A 21318-nucleotide genomic window follows, 5' to 3' on the forward strand; every position below is an offset into this window, starting at 1 on the left:
CAATCCCTGTAGAACTCATCAGACGTGGCTCTCTGAATGCTGCCTCAGGATGTAATTTTAATGAGTTTGATTAAAATTAGATCATTTCACTCAAAAAGTTGAAATTAATCATAGCAGAGCGTACTCTTTTTTTTCATTCTTAAAAGACAACAGGTCATTTTGTCTTAGGCTAAACTATTGTGGCCTCTTGCTACAAAACTAATGACCCTGTCTTTGCCATTGTCTGTATGGAAGCATGCTAATCTAATATGCTTGAGACGCAAGTTACGAAATGTTAATATGTTCTGCTAAAAGCTTGATCTTACAAAAGATGCATGTACTGTATTTTTCGGAGTATAAGATTCACTGGAGTATGACACACCTTAGTTTTTGAAAAGGAAAATAGGGAAAAAATTCTTCCTACCAAGTATTCATCTGGCTAGCTTTTTTCGTCTAGTCCACTTTAGCTGGTTTTGAGCACATGTACGCGCACTTTTTATCCCCTGTTTGGGGATAAAAAACAGCTTCTAAAGCAAAGCTGATCATTGGAGAGAGAAGCAATGAGAAAAGCAGGCAAAGCACAGAAGATTGCTTCATTCCTAAACGCCTCAATAGGGCTGAAAAAAAAGCTTCGGAAAAGCTACATTCGGCATATAAGACGCAGCCAAATTTTCGGCCTCGTGTGTGTGTGTGTGTGTGTGTGTGTGTGTGTGTGTGTGTGTGCATCTTATATTCTGAAAAATATGGTAATTGTTACAAGTATTTTCAATCAAAATTATTTGCACAAATGAGTGATAGTGTAGAGAAGATCCAGGATATTATTTATACAAAATTTCAAACTCACTGAAAGGTTGTATTATTGATTTTGTATCCTGAATTGGTCTAATAAAAGTTTTTAGGAATTTTTTTCCTAAAAGCAAATTCAACAACCTTAGGTTTTTGAAAAACAGCTTTAAAGGTTGTCCCATTGTTAAAACTTTGAATTGAAGGTTCTTAAATTTCTTCAAGCCCAAATAAAATAAATTTCCTTATGTTTTTATACAGCTGGACTTGGCAGAACTGGTACACTTATAGCGTGTTATATTATGAAGCATTACAGGATGACGGCTGCTGAAACTATTGCCTGGATTAGAATTTGTAGACCTGGCTCTGTGATTGGAACTCAACAACATTTCTTGTTGGAGTATGTAAACATTTAAATACGGATGCCTGTATTTATGTCTGTATGCAATTCTAGGATGATTAAGTGTTAAATATAATAATAGTTTTTAGTACCAAACTGGACCTCTTTAATCTGGTGTCCTTCAGATATCTTGTCTACCCTAGCCGTTGATGAAGGAATAACAGTCCATTCATGTCTGGAAAGTACCAACTTAAAAAAAGCTACACTTAAATGTATAATAGTTGTTCTTTTTTCATACATACATACGAAATAGGTGTTGGTGTACTCACATACAGGTAGTCCTATTTTTGTGACTACAATTGGGATCAGCAATTTGATCACTAAGTGAAGTGATCATATGATCTTCTGCTTTCCTTTGCTTTGCAAGATTTGCAAAGGTCATAAACATGAAAATTGAAAGTTACTTTTTCAATATGCAAATACTGCAAATGGTCACTAAACAAGGACAACCTGCATATGTTGCAACCATCATCATATTTTTGAACCATATAGCCGTATAGAGAGTTACTAGTTATTTGCTTTTTAAAGAACTGGTCATTGCTTTTAAGTTCTGAATGGGATGAGACACTGCATTATAAACAACCTGCAATTGCCACTGTTTGTTCAGAATTATACACGTCTATTCAGTGACTAAGTGTGTTATACCACATTAGGTTAAAAATACTAGGTTTAGGCATATTAACCTATAATATTGTTTATGTATTTGGCTTAACAAATTATATGAATCCAGTCTTGTTTTTTTAATTATGATTTATAGCAGTCCGATGTGGAAAATGAATTTATAGTTAATCAACAAATTTTGCATAACAAGATAATGGATTAATCAGTGTATTATCCTAAACTATATTTATCAGTGATGGTTAACCTTTTTGGTACTGAGGGCTCAATGTGCACGCATGAGCGAATGCACTGGTGCATGCCCCAATCTCCAAAATGCAATGCGAGCACCCCCTGCCCATTCGTCCTGCCCCGCGTGCACATTCTCTGTACATGCTTTCCCACCCACCCCCTGCACGTGCATCCCCTCCATTTTGGCTTTCAGGTTGGTGCAGAAGGCTTTTCAGGCCCAAAACGGGGCATTGGGGGGTTTCATGAACTCCACAGTTTCTACAGCACGCCCTAGCTTCCTTCTGCATTCCTGCCTCCTGTGCCTTCCCCAATCTTAGCAGTTTCTCCCTCCAGCACACCCTAGCTTTTTCGTCCATTCTTGCCATGGAGAGGCACCTACAGAGGTTGAAACCTGCAGAGATTGGGAAAAGCACAGGCAGCTGAAATGCAGGAGATCGTTAGGGTCCACTGGGTGGAGAAAAGTAGGGCACACTGGGGGTGGGGGAACTGCGGAGATTAGGGAAGGCCCTGCCCCCACACATGCACAGCAGAGATGCAAAGACTAGCTGTTCGGTGGGAGGCACGCGCACATTCGCAGTGGCCTGGGCTGGGTCGATGGCTGGCATGCCTGCAGAGAGGGCTCTGCGTGCCACCTGTGGCATGCATGCCATAGGTTTTCCATGATGGATATCTATGGCTACAAGTGTATCATTCCATATGGTCAGTTTTGCTTATTAAATATGTTCTTTGACAGTCATTCCAATAACACTGAAAAATAAAGTTTGGCCTTCATTTTCAAAATCACACTTCGTTAGGTCTGATTCTGTTTTTTCTGGTAGGTCTTTATACCCCAAAAATCCAAGCTTCTGCTGTTTAGGGATGAAGATGGCTTTTGATGAGCCTCTGTATCTTGCCAGCCTGCCTTTCATACTGTCCCAGTAGCTCAACGTTTTGGAAGAGGCACAAAAAAACAATGTGGGGAAGAAGAATGAGTAACAGTCATGGCTTTTTCCATTAGCGAACACTTTTGTTAGAGCAAAATGGATGGAACCAGATGGAAGACAGAAATAGTTGCATGCAATTTAATAGTGGCATTGTATAATTTCTAGGAAACATGATGCTAGAACTACAACTGATGTTATATCTGTGTCCTTGCAACAATTAATGTCTGATACTGAAACAACTTCATTTGAATTATAAATATAGTCATACATTGGAATGAGCTGGTTTCTAACTTAGCTTCTTTCTATTATAGGAAACAGTCAGAACTTTGGATGGAAGGTGATGTTTTTCGTTCAAAACTAAAGAAGACTCCAAAACTTGCAGTGACAAAAATCCTTTCAGGAGTAGATGACATTTCAATTAACGATTCAAAAAATCAGAATGCCAGCAGAAAAGATTCTGAACCGGTAATCATCCGCATGGTGTGCTGTTGGAAACCTTAGGATTTTTTTTTTTTTAATGTGGGTACAATAAAGCAAAAGTGGTTGGATTCATTTGTATGGCTGTTCTGTATTTCTGTTCCTATCAAGCATTCCAAATAATAGAGAAAATAATGAACAGGACATTCTGCAAGACAAGTATAGTCATAATGGTACTTTTTGCCAAAATACCTTTCTGCTGCTCAGGGTTACCTTTTGTCTTACTGATTTGACCTTCACAAAAACTAAACTAAAATGCTCAGAACATTTTCCATAAGAACTATTGGAACTGGGATAAACAATGCACCCCTATCTTGTACTGTGGTAAATATGAATCTTCAGTAATAGGTCTTGGAAGCTTTGTTATAAATAACTTTAATGACTTACCATTTATTTGCAGTACAGTGATGAAGAAGAAACACACACAGTAACACAAGGGGACAAGCTCCGTGCCCTTAAAAGTAAAAGGCAGGCAAAAGCATATTCAGTTCCATTAACGTAAGTTTAACTTTATTTTGATTTTGTAAATACAAACACTTTTTTCTTTGAAATTTGATTTGGTTGTGTTCCGTGTTATATTTAAAAGCTCGTTGTAATTCTTTGTGATTGAATCACTTACAAGCCTGCTTGTGATTTTATTTTATTATTACCAAATTATTTTGTCTGTCACTAAGGTGTACATGTAACCTTTCTCAAATGCTTTTTTAAATTTAGTGTTACACCAACATCGCAAAGCATTTTTATATTTTTTTATCAACATCAGCAGTATTGAAAATGACTCCTGAATGAAAGGACAGACTCATTGTTTTGGTCAGAATAACCTTGTTTCTAGGGACCTTTGCTTAAGAAGCTGTTTTATGCCAGCCCTTGTGCTGGGATGGGCTGTGCTATATCTTTAAATGTGTATGGTAAGTTTGCTTTTATTAGGGTTAGGAAAAGAAGCATAAGTGATTAAAAATGCCATGCTTTTAAGATACATATTTAAATATTGAAAAACAACAGTGTCCTCAGTGCTACATTTTGTGTGTACAGTATAGGTAAAATGTAATATACATAGAACAGATATAATATGTTAATCATCCACAGAGTGCATGTGATATTGGAAGGTCATTTTGTAAATAAATGGTGTGGTTGGCCATTTAAAAAAAAAACAGTACTTGAACCAGTCTAGAAATAATTCATACTTTAAGATGAAAGTGAGTTGCAGAATAATGGCAAAGGTTCTCCTTCTTAAACAGCTAGCCTTTGCCCAGTGAGTGGAAAACATTTTCCATAGTGAAAATTAATGGACATTTCTTTTAAATGAAATGTACCACTCATCTGCAAAGTTCTTGATTTTCCCACCCCCTTTTGACTTCATGTTCATCTCTTCCTTCCTCACCCTCACCCCTTTTTAGATGTCTCCTAGCTATACTGGCCTCTGCTCTGAGTAGCATTGTCATCTGGTGGATTGTGTGTGGCTCCCTTCTTCCCAACCTGCTATTCTGTCTAGATGGTTTAAGAACATAGGTCCATCAGAACCTCCCTTGGGAGAGCCACTGTGTAAGTGTCCCTATTACATTCTCTTCAGTAGCTCATTTTCTTGCCTTAATCATAAGCGCATTGCATCTGGCTTTTACTACCATCTCCCCTTGACCCTCCTTCTTTTAACTTATCTAGGTACTTTTAGAAACAAAAAGGGATGTAGTACAAGGGGTGATTTATCTGTCTTAGAATTTTCTTTTGAGCTGGAAGTCTCTTCACATCTGTGTGCTGGTGCAGATATTTTGTGTAGAAAACATATATGTGTGTGGTGCTGTTTTTAATGTATGGTGAGATTGCTTCCTTTTGTCTGCATGTATGAGGAATTTAATCTCTTCCTGGAATCCTTTGGGGTTGGACCTGATGACTTGTGTTTTCACTCCATGCGTGTGAAGAACTGTAAACAAATAAGCCCGTAGTCTAGACATTGTTATAGTTCTGTTATATACCCGCTCCTCCTTTAGTGACCAAGTTCATTTCCTTAATAAATATTTTTATTGTACATTTTTCTTTATAATACATTACATTTCCAGTTTTCCAATGGCAGTGTAGTGACTCTGTCCAGTCCTTTTTGAGTATACATTGTTTCATAGATTATAACCAATATTCTCTTAAGCATACATTTATAGTCTCTTTTAATTACATAATGTACATAGGCATTGTTTTGATAATTGTACCATAACGTTCTATAGATTAATCTCTCTCCTCCTCTGTAGTTCCTTCTCCTCCCTTTTCCTCTTCTGCTCTCCCCTCTTCTCTCTCCTCCACTTCCCTCTCCTTTCCTTCTCTCCTTTTCCCTCTCTACTTCCCTCTTCTTCTTCTCCTCTTCCCTCGACTTTTCTCTCCAACCAAGTTCATTTCCAGTGACCAAGTTGTTAAGTGAAATGATCACTAATTAAATAGATTACTGAAATAGAGAGAGGGGGGAAGGAGATGAAGGTCTTTGGTTGTTTCCATCTCATTCAGCTAAGTTCTCTCTTGCAGCTCTGCCAGCATTATTCTTACTGGCATGCATTGTTGCCAAGCACATGAAATTTGGTGATAAATGCATGCATTGGTCAGAAAATGAATGATTTATTACAGTAGTATTTGCAAATGGTGAACAAGGAGTGGGTGTATGCCTTTTTCCTTTCCTTCCTCTCCTGTCTTCATGAATGCTTTGAAAAAATTGGAGCATTCCAATTAATCAACGTAGTATTTGGTTGTACACAAAGTAATTAATTAATAAAAAAAGGTTAACGTCTTTTAGATTGTTGTTGTTTTAAACCATCAGCAGGGGACAGTGTTTTAAGTCTTAAGAATACTTAATAGAATACCAAGAGAGGGGGGTCAAATCCACAACTCTATTCATATTTATTTCTTGTTTGTTTGTTTGATTGATTGATTGATTGACTGACTGACTGACTGACTGAGGCTTCTGTGCTGCCAAATTCCTATAGGCTTTAAGAGGTTTACAAGCCACCAAAATAAATGCTACAAATAGAAAAAATCAAATGTATAAGCACCCCAGAAAACAACAGGTGAAATGCCATCCCATGATGTTTGGCAAAATCTCCACATTCCCAAATACACTATATTGCCAAAAGTATTCGCTCACAACTGAGTCTGATTATGTGGAGGGTGAGCAAATACTTTTGGCAATATAGTATATCCCAAAGATCCATGTCTTCATAGCCGTTTGGAAGCCCAGTATTGGGAGGAGGGCAGGTAAACTGTTCCAAAGGGGTCATCTCAAAAAGTTTAACCCCAAAGTCAATAGCATCCCTGAAAACAGGGATCTTCAGAAAGCTCAAATTACCTGATTTCATTGGTTGTTCAATGCATAGAATGTGGTCTCATAAGTATCCATGTCTGAGCCATAAAAGTTTTAAAAGTTGAAAAATAGCATCTTTAGTTGCAGCTAGAAGCTAATTGGCAGGCATTGCACCTGTCATACTGTCACAGGGACAAATTTTGATGCACCCACAAATTATACAGGGAGATGCATGCTATATACTAGTTGAACTTTGCAAATGTACTTCTAGACAGACCAAGCATATGAGATTGAGAGTCCATCCGTAAGATGATTGACTGTGCAAAATGCATTGATCCATGTACTTAATGCACAAGGTGCAATTGAAGAAAGAACCTGCTATCTACAGCCACCAAGTGCTATTTCAGCTGGAACAATGAACCCAGGACAATTCCCAAATTGTCAGCCAAATCTGTTTAGGGCAGCAGAACCTATCCTAGTATAATCTTTCAAATTCATAGCCCCTTATTCTTGGCTAAGATTCAATCAGAGCTTATTTTTCTCTATATCTTTCCAGCTCTCCTCGTTGTTGTCACAAAGACACCATTGTCTCCTTCTGCAGTGTCCTGTGGCTGATAATTTGATAGTTTAATTTCTAACTACTTAGAGGGACAAGAGCCACATGTGACCTTCTAAATGTGCTCTCTCTTCCCCCCCCCTTCCTGCTCTTCCTAATGTTTGTTTTTTGCTCTTATTTTCTTATTTTGATAGTAATGAAATATGGTTAACAGGACAGTAAAATTATTTGAATTACATTTAGGCATATTCATCATTGGACATTGTGTGATTCTTTGGAATATTTCACATTTTTCTCTACTTCTCTTAGAATCTTGTATCGACCACCTTCTGTTATGTTGTATGTAGTATTTAGCTCAGAATTCTTCTCTTTTTCTAAGTGATAATATGCTTTAATGAATAACCAGATTATATTCATCTGGAGAAAACTGCTCATCATTTTATTTGAATTTTTATTACTGAAAGATAGCACATTTTGTATATTTTTATTTTAAAAATTGTAAAACATGTGACATTTCTCCTGTATATATTGTGTAAGGTGTTTGAAACATTAATGTCAGGTTTCCTGGGAATGAATAATTCCCTTTTTTCATTCTTGACTGTACCAATAATGAAATATTCACTCCAACAGTGAGATAAGTTATTGGATGGTGGCACGTTACCAAAAGGATGAGTCATTTAATCCTTAACTATTCTTCACAATTTTCATTACAGTGGTAGTCATGAGTAGATATTGCTCATTTAAAAATTAGCAGAATTTGCGGGATAGAAAATTGTAGTTTATTGTTGGAAGAAAAGTGTTGCCATCTCCAAATTCTCTTCCCTTCCAAGTGAGATTTTTGTTACTTTGTGGTTACTTTATATCTAAGGCAGGTGTGTCCAACCCATGGCATCACATGCAACCCTGGACAGCTAGTCATGTGACCCACAAGATTGTTAACTTTTGACATTATGTGATTTTATAGATATCTTATAATACATTAACTGTATTATATATTTTATATATGGCCCAAGACAATTCCTCTTCACTCAGTGCAGCTCAGGCAAACCAAAAGGTTGGGCATCCATGATTTAAAGTATGCTTACTGAAATTTGGCTATTTAAAAAAAAAAAAGATAGATTTCCATACATTTGAAGGGATTATCAGAATCTGGAAGTCAAATATATATTGGTGATTTTTTTTAAAGATATTACAGAATAACACAGTTGGAAGGGACCTTGGAGGTCTTCTAATCCAACCCCCTGCTCAAGCAGGAAACCTGTACCATTGCAGACAAATGGTTGATTATCCTACTTTCCACTGATATGGGAGGGGGGGATAATTTTTGGGGGGAGAAATATAAACACTACAATCATAGCTTTGCAACTTTCAAGAGTACAGTATAGCATCTCATTTTGTCTATTCTATGAAATACATAAGTGTACAATTATTATTTGGATACACTTGCCTTCTGGCATACTACTAAAGAGAGGTTTTTTTCCCATTAATCAGTTCATTTTGATAGTTGAAGAGTATATTAATATGCATATAGCTGATTCTTGATCTTCTGTTATCCTTTTTGGCATATATATTTTTTTAAAAGAATCTTATTTCTCTCTCTGAGAAGCCCTAAACCAGAAAAAAGGTAGAAATACTGTTTTCCCTGAAACCTATAAAAACTTAAAACATGAAGACTAAATAAATCTGTCCACACTACACCAATTTTCAGATCTGGAAACCACATAACGTATCACTCTTATTGTGCATTATATGTTTTCAGTTTGTTTGATATAATATATTTTTCCAACTCTTTTCAGAGTAATTCTGCAATCCAGTGTTCAGAAAAGTAAACAGTCTGAACCTAGCATTTCTGACAGTGCAGGCCTTTCTAAAAGAACTACCAGGTCTACTGCAAGAAAAAGCAGTTTTAAAAGGTGAGAATTACTATCCTGAATTCCAGAACCTATCAATTAATGAAGGCTGAATTTTTACATTTTCATGATTCATTTAAAATCATTTTTTTTGGCTGTGGTGGTAACCATAATTTAGACTGGTAAAAAGGAACCACAACCTTTCACACTTCATGGTAGGCACAAAAAAGAAATAATTGGTAGACATAAAATTGCTGGTATGAATGCAAAGCTAGATCATGGTTTAATGTTATCTCTGAATCAGTTCAGCACATTCTTTGCATGTAGTTAGAAAACTGAATTAATATCTGAACTATCTGAAATTAATTTGGAATTTCTGTCTTGTATGTTTTGTGAAATTTGTAGATTATCATCCTCAATTACAAGAGCAAGTCCAATAAAAAAGGAATTAGAACATATTTTTTCAAGGAGCAGCCTAGAAAAATGAAGTAATTCCCTTTTCAGATTACATAGACTCAGCATAAGTATATAAATCATTAGTTGAATATTTTGAATGAGTGTGTAATATAACTCCTTATAAAGAGATCCTTCCACTACTTTGAGAATAAAATATTTGTGCAAAAGGAGTTTAGTCTCTCACCATGCTCACAGGTTTTGAGAATAGAGTTAGTTGGAGGGGGGGGAACCCATGGGTTTTTAATATGCAGCCTTTTCAGTGGTTTTGAGTGGTTCACGAAAACATTATGTGGCTTCATAACTCAATGAAGAAGAACCTATTTTCCCATCTTTAGTAACAGGCAACCTGTTCATAATTACAAGTTCCAATTTACATACAAATCAAGAGTTAAAAACAGACAGGAACAGATCTTATTCTTAACCCAGAGTTAAACCAAGGTTTCTAAAACCCATTCTAAAACCAAACCCATTCTAAAATCAAGGTATTGAAGAGGCAAATTTTTTAAAAACGTTTTTGCACTGTGCAAACCTCCCCAAAACAGCCCATTTTTCGTGAAAACGGGCTCGTTTCCTTCCCCAAAGGCATGAATAGCCTTTAGGGGGCTTGCAGAGTGCTCCTGGGGGGTGGCCTCCCAAAAATGGCCCATTTTTTGTCATTTCTGCCCTCCTCAGCCTCCAGGAGTTCTCTAAAAGCTTTCTTGAGGCTATGCATGGCCATCTTGGTGAAGGGGATTGGGTTTTGGGAGGCAAAAAATGCTGTATTCAGTGTATAAGATGCACCCAGATTTTTTTTCTTGAGAAAAAAAGGTGTGTCTTATGGTCTGAAAAATACGGTACATTGATCAAGTGCTGTGCCAGCAGAAACAAAGTCTTAGGTGCTGCAGATTGTCAGCGATTTCCTTCTCCAACACATGGATAAATACACCTGGAAACATCTACTACCTACCTACTCTCTCTCTCTCCCTACCTTCCTACTGTATTTCTATTTCTTACTGTATCCCTCTACCTACCAACCTACCTACTCTCTCTCTCTCTCTACCTATTTACTGTATTTCTCTCTCTCTCTACCTATCTACTGTATTTCTCTATCTCTTTATATTTCTCTCTCTCTATCCCTCTACCTACCTACACACTCTCCCCCCACCTACCTACTGTATTTCTCTATTTCTCTCTGTTTGTGTCTATCCCTTTATCTACCGACCGACCTACCTACCTACCTATCTACTGTCTCTCTCTCCCTACCTACCTACTATATTTCTCTCTCTTTCTCTCCCTCTCTCTCCCTCTTTACCTACCTCCTTTTTTTAAATTTGCCTCTTCAAAACCTTGGTGCGTCTTATACTCCAGTGCATCTTATACTCCGAAAAATACGGTATGTAGATACACATGCAGTGAAAAGGACTCATCTCTTTATAATTTATTCTGTTGCTGAACTACTTCTATTTTTAATATTTTTATCTCTTGTAACATAAATCCATGGTTCTATCTTTTGAACTATAAAGGAAGAAAAAATAGGCATTGATATTTTGATGATAACCTTCAAATATTTGAACAGCACCATAGGATCACCCCAGTGGTGGGTTCCTACCAGTTTGGACCAATTCAGCCGAACCAGTAGTAGTTTGGCGGCCTGGGTTGCTGGAACTGGCAGCGACCCAGGCCTGCCACGCCACCGAACTGGTTCCCCAGGCTGCACTGTTGGCACCGCCATCTTGTTTTTCAGTTCTGCGCATGCTCAGAACAATTTTAATTGCACTGTTCCTGTGCACATGCAAAGCAAGCATGTGAGCGAACCAGCAGTAGTGCTTGCTGGGATCCACCCCTGGGTCAGCCTCAATTGTCCCTTCTGAAGGTTTTATATAGGCAGCTATTTAAATCATTCTTCATAGGGCTTCATTTCTAGTCTCCTGGAGTCTTTGAATTCACTGTTTTCATTGTCTTTCTTTGAACTTTTTCAATTTTCAATGAATCATTGAAGTGTGATGGCCAGAACATTATACAGTATTTTAACCATAACAGAATATAATAAAATAATTATGGCGCCACGGCTAATTCATATTTATTTTATTGCACTTGAGTCTATTAAGTTTCAATCTGTTACCTTTGACAGTTTTCTCTAAGCAGTTCTTTTCTACAAAAAATATTCTCAGATTTTATTTCTGTCTTCTAGGGTTAGGCTATCCCACTCAATTTTGTATCATCTGCAAATTTGATAAGCATTCTATCTACCTTATCACCCAAATAATTAGTGAAAATAGTGAAGTTTATTGTGTCTCATTTATCCGATAAAGAAACAGTGATCAGCTTTTTCTGAGTACAATTTTTAAGCCAGTTAAAGCATCAAATTAATTCTTGTGTCATGCAAAGCATGGCATGTTATCAAATGCTGTGCTGAAGCAATAGTATACAGAATATCACAGAAATGAGTACATCCCCTCACATTTTGTATATATTTAAGTATATCTTTTCATGTGACAACACTGAAGAAATGATACTTGGCTACAATGTAAAGTAGTGAGTATACAGGTTGTTTAACAGTATAAATGTGCTGTCCCCTCAAAATAACATCACACAGTCATTAATGTCTGTATACTCACTATTTTACATTGTAGCCAGGTGTCATTTCTTCAGTATTGTCATATGAAAAGATATACTTAAACATTTTAAACAATATGTGAGGGGCTATACTCACTTCTGTGATATACTGTATAACCATGATGGCGAACCTATGGCATGCGTGCCACAGGTGGCACGCAGCACACTCTCTGTGGGCATGCAAGTTGTTGGCCCAAATTCAGCATGTGCGCACGCCTCCCGCCAGCCAGTTAGTCATCGAGTCTCTGGTGGGCATGCATGGGGGTGGGACGCCTGGGGGAGCTGCACGTGCAGGGGCAGGGTACATGCGGTAAGGCCCCCACACATGCACAGAGAGGGCATGTGTGGTGGGGCTGCGCGTGCGGCAGTAGGGCGCATATATGCAGGTGCCGTACACACATTGCATTTTGGGGAGTTGGATGCACCCGCGTTCGGGCATATGCACACTTTAGTCCCCCCCCTCTCTCTCATCACTTTGTTCATGGATAATCTTGAAGGTTTCCTGATGCTTAGGAAAAGGGCTCACCCTTGTTGAAAGGGAAATGCTGTATTACGATAAGAGTCTGGTTGATGTCAACCTACAGATCCTATTATCATTAGAGATAGACTAATGTTATAAAGCGCTTTATAGGTACAGGATGATTGCTGCAGGGAGGTTGTTCACAAATAGTACTAATATAAGACGAAGCCCTCAGAGGTATATAAATATATCAGTTGGCTTTAAAACTGGAATCTTAAGCTCATGGAATATAATTTTCAAGAGTATTTAAATAACTCCCTCCCCTCTTTCTCTTGAAATTGGCTGGAACCTTATACTACAAATGACAGAGTCGTCCCTTGTTGCTTCAGTTAGCACTTTAGGGAAGGAGATATTATGTTGAGACGATGAGTGGAGAGAGGATGGATTTTAAGACACTTGAAGAATAGGAACGGAAACACAGTAAGTGTTAACCCTATTATTTAAATAAAGCTGGGGTTTTCCCCCCCACTTTTTCTACTATTTTTAAAGTAACGGTTTTTAAAAGGTGGTGTTTTTTTAACCTTTCAAAGTCCACCACTTGCTTCTAACAATGTCAGTTGCGCTTGACTTCCAGATTTAAATTCGAAGATGAATGAACTGACAGAGCATCATCTGTTTAATCCTTACCACTTACAATATTTTTCCTTTACTTTTTTTCTACTTTTCCCACAGTCTCATGCCTCAGAGGGAAAGAAGGAAAGGGGATGCTTCACAACAAATACGCTTATGGTACTTTTATCCCACTGCTTTTCCTTCATGAATCTGAGCTTGTTTTCTAACAATGTAACCTGAGTGGCTGACCCTTATTGTTGAGGTTATATTATTTTCAGAAATTTAGTCTTTCAATCACCCCTTCCCTCCTCTAAGATGTTTTTGGTTTATCTGCTGGCTTAGTTTTAACTGGTTGTTATGATGGTTAAATTGTTCGTTTCTAACTGCTATTTATATACGTATCTTATATATCTTACCCCACGTATATCTCTTTATCATTTCAGCACTACTCCTAAGACAAGGACGAGAAGTGTGCTGCGTTGAACAATGAAAATTCAAGAGAATGCAGAGAGAGAAAAAGAGACATTGTTTTCAATTAAAACGTTGAAGATTGATTTTTTTTCTTTTAAAAAGTGGTCTATTTTAGCTCTTATACAAGAGTGTTAATTTATTGTCATTACAACAATGATTTTTTTACTGCTTTAATAATGGCCTGTAAATTTTAGCCTTTTGTCTAATATCTCTTTTATCAAGAGAACTTTTTTTTGTACAATGCTTAGGGATAAAATGTGATGGCAATCATTTGATCTTCTGTCCAACAATTGATAGGGGGAATGCATATATTATTTGTTTGATGTATAAATTTCCATCCAAAACTGGTTTTCTCTTATGATAGAAACAGAGAAATTGGGAAAGTATACTCTTCTTCCCTTCATTCCCCCAATAATATGATTGCTCTTTGCATACATTACCTATCCTAATTGTATTAGGATTTTTATCATATATTTCTAAATTACTATCCACCAAAGAGTGCTTTATTTTCATAGATTTAGTTCCTAGTCTTGCAAATTATATCACTGCCTAAAGTGTTACTTACTACTTTTAATTAATAGAAACAGCTGGGAAGAATTGTAATAAATTGTGTGCTGTTGGAATATCACAGTCTTAATTGTTAAACTACTAGTGAATTAAAACCTGTTGTACAGCTACTTCAGATTATAATTGGACAAAATGCAGTAGAAAAATACGGCTTTTCAAATGTTCTCTATGTACTTATACATTTACCCCTTTCTCATTAAAAGAAATGCTAACACTGCTTACAAATTGGAGATCCTGTTCTCAGACACCATTCCTTCCTAGCATTAAAGATTGCATGGTAGTGATTCTCCTAATAGTCAGGTATTCATTTTCTGCAGAAATAGGTGGTTGAATTTGTTTTCTTCTGTATGCAAAATTAGTGGCATGTCAATGTTGTGATTCCAATGACATGTCAACAGGTTGAATAGAAAAGGTGTTTAATTTGCCATTTCTCCATGTCATTAAAATTCAAAGTTTATAATTACAAATAGTCTCGATTTACGAGCACAATTCAGCCTAAATTTTCTGTTGCTAAGTGAAACGATTGTTAAGTGAATTTTGTCCTATTGCATGACTTTTCTTGCTCCGATTGCTAAGTGAATCTGCTTTCCCCATTGACTTTGCTTGTCAGAAGGTTGCAAAAGGTGATCACATGACCCTGGGACATCGCAACCGTCATAAATATGAACCAGTTGCCAACTGGCCAAGTGACCATGGGGATGCAGCAATGATCATAAATCAGCCTTTTCAGTGTGATTGAATGCTTGAATGGTCACTTAATGGTTGTAAGTTGAGGACTACCTGTATTCACCTTTCAGTGCAGAAGCAGCAGCATATCTGTACTGAAATCTAAAGAAAGACAGTGGACTATAATTATTAACATTGTTAGACTTCAAAAGCTAAGCAAGAATTATTATAACCATTATCTTGTCCCATTTAGATTTCAAAGTCCTTGCAAGGAAAATTTAGTTACAGGTAATGCAGGTCATCCTGATGATGGGTTGTGACTCTTGTTAGCCCTCGCCAACACGATTGAAGATAAGAATTGCTGTCTAGTATCTGTAAGGATAAGGGTTGCCCATCCCTGGTACAGAGACTTTGCTGTACTGTAACCTGCTCTATATTTCTGTAGTAAAGAATAATATGTAAAAAAAAAATGCTTGCTGGATCTGAAGCTCAAAATATCTGTAGCTAACCATACCAGTAAGAATGTTGGGAGTCTGTTTTGAACAGGTGCCTTGTAGGAGTAAGGTTAAATTTTAGGAATGTGGTTTTGCTTTTAAAAAGCCCACATACCATTAGTACTAAAGAGACCTACGCCATGTTTTAGGCTGATCAGTCATTTTGATATTCATAACTACTTTAACAGTTTTATACCATTAAGTCTCTTATTGAATCCAAGCAGCCACTTCATGATGATTTGTCTCCAACCTGGCTCTTCAGAAATTTTATTGATTCATTCATTTCCATTGTAATGAATGTTCCCTTGATCTATTTTGCTGCTGATTGTCCTCCTTTTCTCTTTCCGCAGCATTGTAAACCTCTCGAGGACAAAGCTTTCATATAATGTGTCCAAAATATGATGATTTGAGTGTAGTCACATGTTTCATTTGAAATTTCTGGATTTATTTTATCTCTGAACCATTTATTTGTTTTCTTGGCTATCTAGGACATTCTCAAGAATCTTCCACCACCAAAATTCACAAGGACCAGTCCCCTTTTTATACTGTTTCTTCAAAGTCCAATGGTTGCTTCCATAGAGTGTCAAGGCCTACATGATCTGATCTTTCTAAGCATAGACACATTGGTATCTGTTTTTCATAAGGACTTCATTGTTACCTTACCAAGTACCGTGTATGGTGTATTTCTTGACAGTTTGTTCTCTTATTATTGTCTATCCTAAAAAGCAAAAGCTATTCACCATTTCATTGTCTATATTCATTGTCAATTTAAGACTATTTGTTCCATCTGTTGTCATTAGTTTAGTCTTCTTTAGTCTTAGACCTATTTTTTTCACTGTGCTCATTAAGTTTCATTTCTAGAGGTCTCAGATCATTTGTATTTTCAGCAGAGGGCAAGTTACTGGTGTTTCTTTTTCCAGTTTTAAAACCATCCTCATCTTTTTCCAGTCCAGCCTCCCTTATTCAGCTTATGGGTCAAATAAATGAGAAGAGAGTACGCAGCTTTGTATGATTCTGGTACCAACCTGGATCCTGTTTCATCATATTATTTCATACTTGGCTTCCTATCCCATGTACAGATAGTCTTCGAGTTATGACCACAATTGAGCCAAAATTTATGTTGCTAAGTGAAACATTTGTTAGTGAATTTGCCCCATTTTATGACTTCGTGCCACGGTTGTTAAATGAATCATTGGATTTGTTAAATTAGTAACATGACTGTTAAGTGATTCTGGCTTCCCCATTGACTCTGCTTCCCAGAGGTCGCAAAACGGGATCACATGTTCCCGGGAAACTGATACTGTCATAAACATGAACCAGTTGCCAATTTTGCAACTGATTTTGATCACATGACCAGGGGATGCTACAACGGTCACAAATGTGAAAAGCAGTTTTAAGTCACTTTTTTCAGTGCTGTTGTAACTTTGAATGATCACTAAATGAACTGTTGTAAATCAAGGACTACCTGTATAGGCTTCACACAAGCACATTGAGGTATTCTGGGATTCCCTATTTTCTAAGGCCATTCTATATGCTAATATGGTTGATATACTTGAAGGACTTTTTATAATCAATGAGGTGTATATAAACATTTTTATATTCTATGAGTTTCTGAATTACCTTGAAAATACAATAATGTCCTTTGGTTTTTATATTTTTCTAAAATCCACTTGAACATCTGTTATTTCTTTCTCCACATAGAGCTATAATTCATGCTGGAAGATCCTAACAATACTGTATGATGGGTTTATATACTCTGTTAAGTCTACGCGTGGCCAGTCTGTTAGCCAATAATGTCATTTTCCAACTTTGCGGCATAGTTTGATAGAATCTTGATTTATTCTTCTATCGCTTACCTTACTTCTATAAATATTCCATCCATTCTGGTAGCCTTCCAACTTAATAATAACTTTTGATTGAATCTGACTTTTGTAAATAAAAATGTCTCTAAATTATCATGGATATTAACATCTCTACTGTACAGAATTTCAATATACTTCTTCCAGCTTTCTTTGTTCTTTTTTATATCAGTTACTATCCATTGGCATCATTTATCTCCATTCGCATCTTTTAGCATACCAGTTTGGGGTTGTATTTTCCTTTTGAATTAAGGGATCTTTTGGAAAACTTTTCCTTGCTTTTTCTTGTCTCTGTCCATTTCTGTTACATATATTGTTATAATATTGCTTGTCCCTTCTAACAGTTGTCCGGAATTTGTTATGTTCTACTAACTTAGTCAAATTGATTTCTAGGTACTTCATCTGATAATGTCTATGTAAACAGGCATTGTTTTGATTGTTGGAAAAATGTGCTAGCCTGAAGATGTTAATTAGATAGGCACAAATATTGTATTTTTCTAGTTAATTTTAGTTTTTTAAACTATACAGTCCTACTGTATTTGGTTTTCCTCCTTAATTGTGGGAAAACTGATTGGCTTTGTTGTTGCCTAACTGTCCCTAAAATAAATGAAATGTATACAAACTGCTTAGTTTCTAGTTTGGCACTCAGGTGAACTTAAAAACCTCATTATGAACTCTTCATAATTATTAATGGGCTATAGTTATTTATTTGCCTTTGCTGATTTTTTTAAAAAAAGAATTCCAAGACAAATCAATATTGCTCATAACACTTTTTAATGAGCAAAGTTAGATACTTCTGTGCATTCTAATATGAAATTACTTCAATATTTTGTGTTTATTTTTAAAGATTTATGTTACTTACACCTCAGCTTTTGCCATTCAGTTGAATAGTTCACCATTTACTTAGCAGTTGCAATATAGACAAGAGTTATTCATTTATATTTATTGGAATATGAAGAGTTTTCATTTTGTTTAATCTTACGTTCTACTTTATCCACCATGAAACTGAATGCCACATAATTACAGGTAATCTTTGACTTACAACTGTTCATTCAGTGACTGTTTATAAAAGTATGATGGCGTTAAATGGACAACCTCCTCTCTGAACTTATACTACTGCAGCATCATGTAGTTGCGATCTGAGCTTTTGTAATCCATTTAAGATTGCCAAACTTTCTGCGATTATGTGATTGCCATTTGTAATCTTCCATCACAGCTTCCTCAGAAAGTCAACAGGGAAGCTGGCAGGGTAGGTTGCTACCACAGGACTCACTCTGGCTCCTGGGGGGTGAGGTGACTGAAAAAGGTCCATCTGTACCCATTTTGGGGCAGCCCATTTCCATTCTCCAATGGAAATAGAAGATTGATTTTGCTTGCAGCAAGGTGGAGCCTCTCAGCAAAGCAGTTCTGCTCTCAGAAGCTGGCTGGAAAGATCCATGGCAAAAACCAAGAGGGGTTTTAGTCCAAGGTGCTTGCAGCATGGAGCTCTTAAGAGCCAGGCTGGCTCCCAACAGTTCATGCTTCAAGACCCTCCCATGAAAATCTCACTTTAACCATGGACTTTGCCATCGGGTGGATTTCACTTAGTGTAGGACAGAGTCCCTTTGTGAAGCTCTGTTACTCGCAAAGATGGTTGGAAAGAGCCCTTCTCCCCTTTCAAAAACAACACATTTGCTGGCTTTCTAGCCCTAAGGCCAGCAAATTCAGTGTTTCTAAATGCTGTCTGGGAGAGCCAGGATAGCAGTTGCTCAGCAAAGCAGTCACATAGGTGCGTCACTCAACAACTATCATGACTTGCGACTATAATTGGTGGTCTCCATTACAGTTGTACATCAGGGATTATATACTGAATGACATACTCTCTTAGCAATTGATTTTGATTAGCTTTATAAATTGCAATCTACATTTAACAAAAGATGTTCTAAGATCAAGCTTGATACCAATTTTGTTGTCACATGTATTTCTGTATTCATGTTATTTTAACTAATAATGTAGATACTGGCTTTATTCCCAATAATATATCCTACCTTAGAATGTTTCCTGTATCTGTAGAATTTTCAAGGTGGAGTGATTTAAATCAGCTAAATTACTTAACAAAACTGTGTAAGATTTTTAATCACGCATTACTAAAAATAGCTCCCATCTATGTACTACTATTTTAAATATCGAATTAGCATCATTGTTCAACATTTGAAATCCCATTTTTTATTTCTCCTGCATCCTAACATTCAAGCATCAAGAATCAGAGCACTACACATTTTGTGTGCCTGATGATGTTTAAAAAGACATTTGGTACATTAACTGAGGTGGCTGTCGTTTTCATTAGTGCTGATAAACTCATTCTACCACTTGTTTTTGTTTCCTGACAGACAAAAGGATTGGTTAACTATATCTCAGTTACTAAATCTTCCTCTTAATAGCCAACACCCATTCCTAATCTGATTATTTCTAACCATCTCATAAAATCATGCAGCCTTATAGCCAGTATACAAAATATTATTTTGGTTGCAGATTTGTGATTACCTGCTAAGTGCCATTTACCAGCTTATTCTTGATAGGATTATGCTTGAACCTTAGATTAAGATTAAAAGGTTCTTGATAGAGTATACTTATTACTTGGGAGTATAGGTATATGTCCCTACCTCCCTTGATTTTGGTTACATAAGCTTCAAGTGACTCAGAATGCCCTAATTAACATGGAGGAAATCTGCTATTTGCTTAGATATTTTGGTTCAGAAGCTTTATTAATTTATATCAACAGAAGGTACTTGTTACATGTGCACAAAGGTGCAACACTGCTATTTTAGACATGAGAACTAAGATTCTTTGACTGTGGAACCACTTGACTGTGTTATTAATGCTATAAACACAAATCAACCATGCAAAGCCACTTTTAATTGGTCACAATCATGTTGAGCCAGTCTCCACTGAATATCATTTTTTGGTAGAAATGCTTAGTATAAATTAAATAGCTTAAACCATCTTTTTTAGATTTAGTACTAGGTACTACCAGTAGAAATGGTACTAGAAGCAGTACTAGTATCTGGCCAGAAAAAATACTCAATATTTTGGTGTCTTATGTAGTCAAAAGATACATTTAATTTTTTTAGGCTTGAAAACCAAAGAAGGCTCCCAGTTTTTAATTATCTGTGTAATGATTAAGCAAAATAAATAATCTGAAAGATTAATTTACATTCTCATGTGGAGCTACTATGATTCCATATTGGTTAGCACAATTTATTTTCTATCGCTTTAAAGTTATATCCAATATTCATTGCTATGTTCACAGCTATGCTGTGTAAAAGCTTAAAACTTTCAGAGTTGCTACTTTTAGGTCCTAATTACAAGCTTTAGGGGATTTTTTTATGTATTGTCTTTGAAATTTGTACTATGTTCAAACTAGTAAAATCCATATTCCTCAAATCAAATTATTTTGTTAATGTATTTCAGGGTTAACTTGATGCTGTGCTTAAATTTTAATTTGATAGTCTGTATTTTTTCATCAGTGTAATTGAATTATATAAATCTGAAGTAACTTGTAAGAGAAATGTGTACAAATAAAATCTATTGCTTATGTGAGATTACCCAAATGTGGAAAAGACTTAATGAGGGGGGAGAGGTATTGCATCAGATTCTAAGGAAAGTTACTTCAGCTTGTGTGTGGGTACACAGATAAACCTTTCAGCAACTCCCTAAACCAAAAGTTGTTGACTTTTCTATGAATTATTAGTAATGTGCATTCCCAAGAAATTAAGGTTGGTGTGGCAGGTGGGAGTTACATATTAGGTTTATCGTTTTAAGAAGTTGCCAATGGGCACTACTTTGCATTGTTTAATCCTTTATATAGCAAGTTGGGGAACTGCACATAACTACAGAACATGCTCGTGGCTTACTGAGCCACAGTGGCACAGTGGTTAGAGTGCAGTACTGCAGGCTACTTCTGCTGATCACTGGCTGCCAGCAGTTTGGCAGATCGAATCTCACCAGGCTCAATGTTGACTCAGTCTTTCATCCTTCCGAAGTGGGTAAAATGAGGACCCAGATTGT

The 21318-nt window shown here is 36.6% G+C and overlaps 1 protein-coding gene across 12 annotated transcripts in view; it reads left to right on the forward strand.

The window, feature by feature from the left end:
* Positions 1–14482, forward strand: part of CDC14B (cell division cycle 14B) — a 55360-nt gene extending 40878 nt beyond the window's left edge. For 2 of the 12 annotated variants that reach the window (XM_014051644.2, XM_014051649.2), the window contains exons 10-15: positions 1024–1162; positions 3246–3399; positions 3812–3909; positions 9038–9154; positions 13335–13391; positions 13658–14482. In XM_014051644.2, coding sequence (XP_013907119.1) covers positions 1024–1162; positions 3246–3399; positions 3812–3909; positions 9038–9154; positions 13335–13391; positions 13658–13697 — 605 coding nt within the window. In that variant the 3' untranslated portion in view covers positions 13698–14482. The other 10 variants (XR_015696703.1, XR_015696706.1, XR_001312651.2 and 7 more) reach the window with 10 other exon arrangements.
* Positions 14483–21318: the final 6836 nt, after the last annotated feature.

The sequence above is a fragment of the Thamnophis sirtalis genome, unplaced genomic scaffold, assembly GCF_051295495.1.
Source record: "Thamnophis sirtalis isolate CommonGarterSnake01/CBP01778 unplaced genomic scaffold, rThaSir2_p1.2 scaffold_5, whole genome shotgun sequence".
In the NCBI taxonomy this organism is placed as follows: Eukaryota; Metazoa; Chordata; class Lepidosauria; order Squamata; family Natricidae; genus Thamnophis; species Thamnophis sirtalis.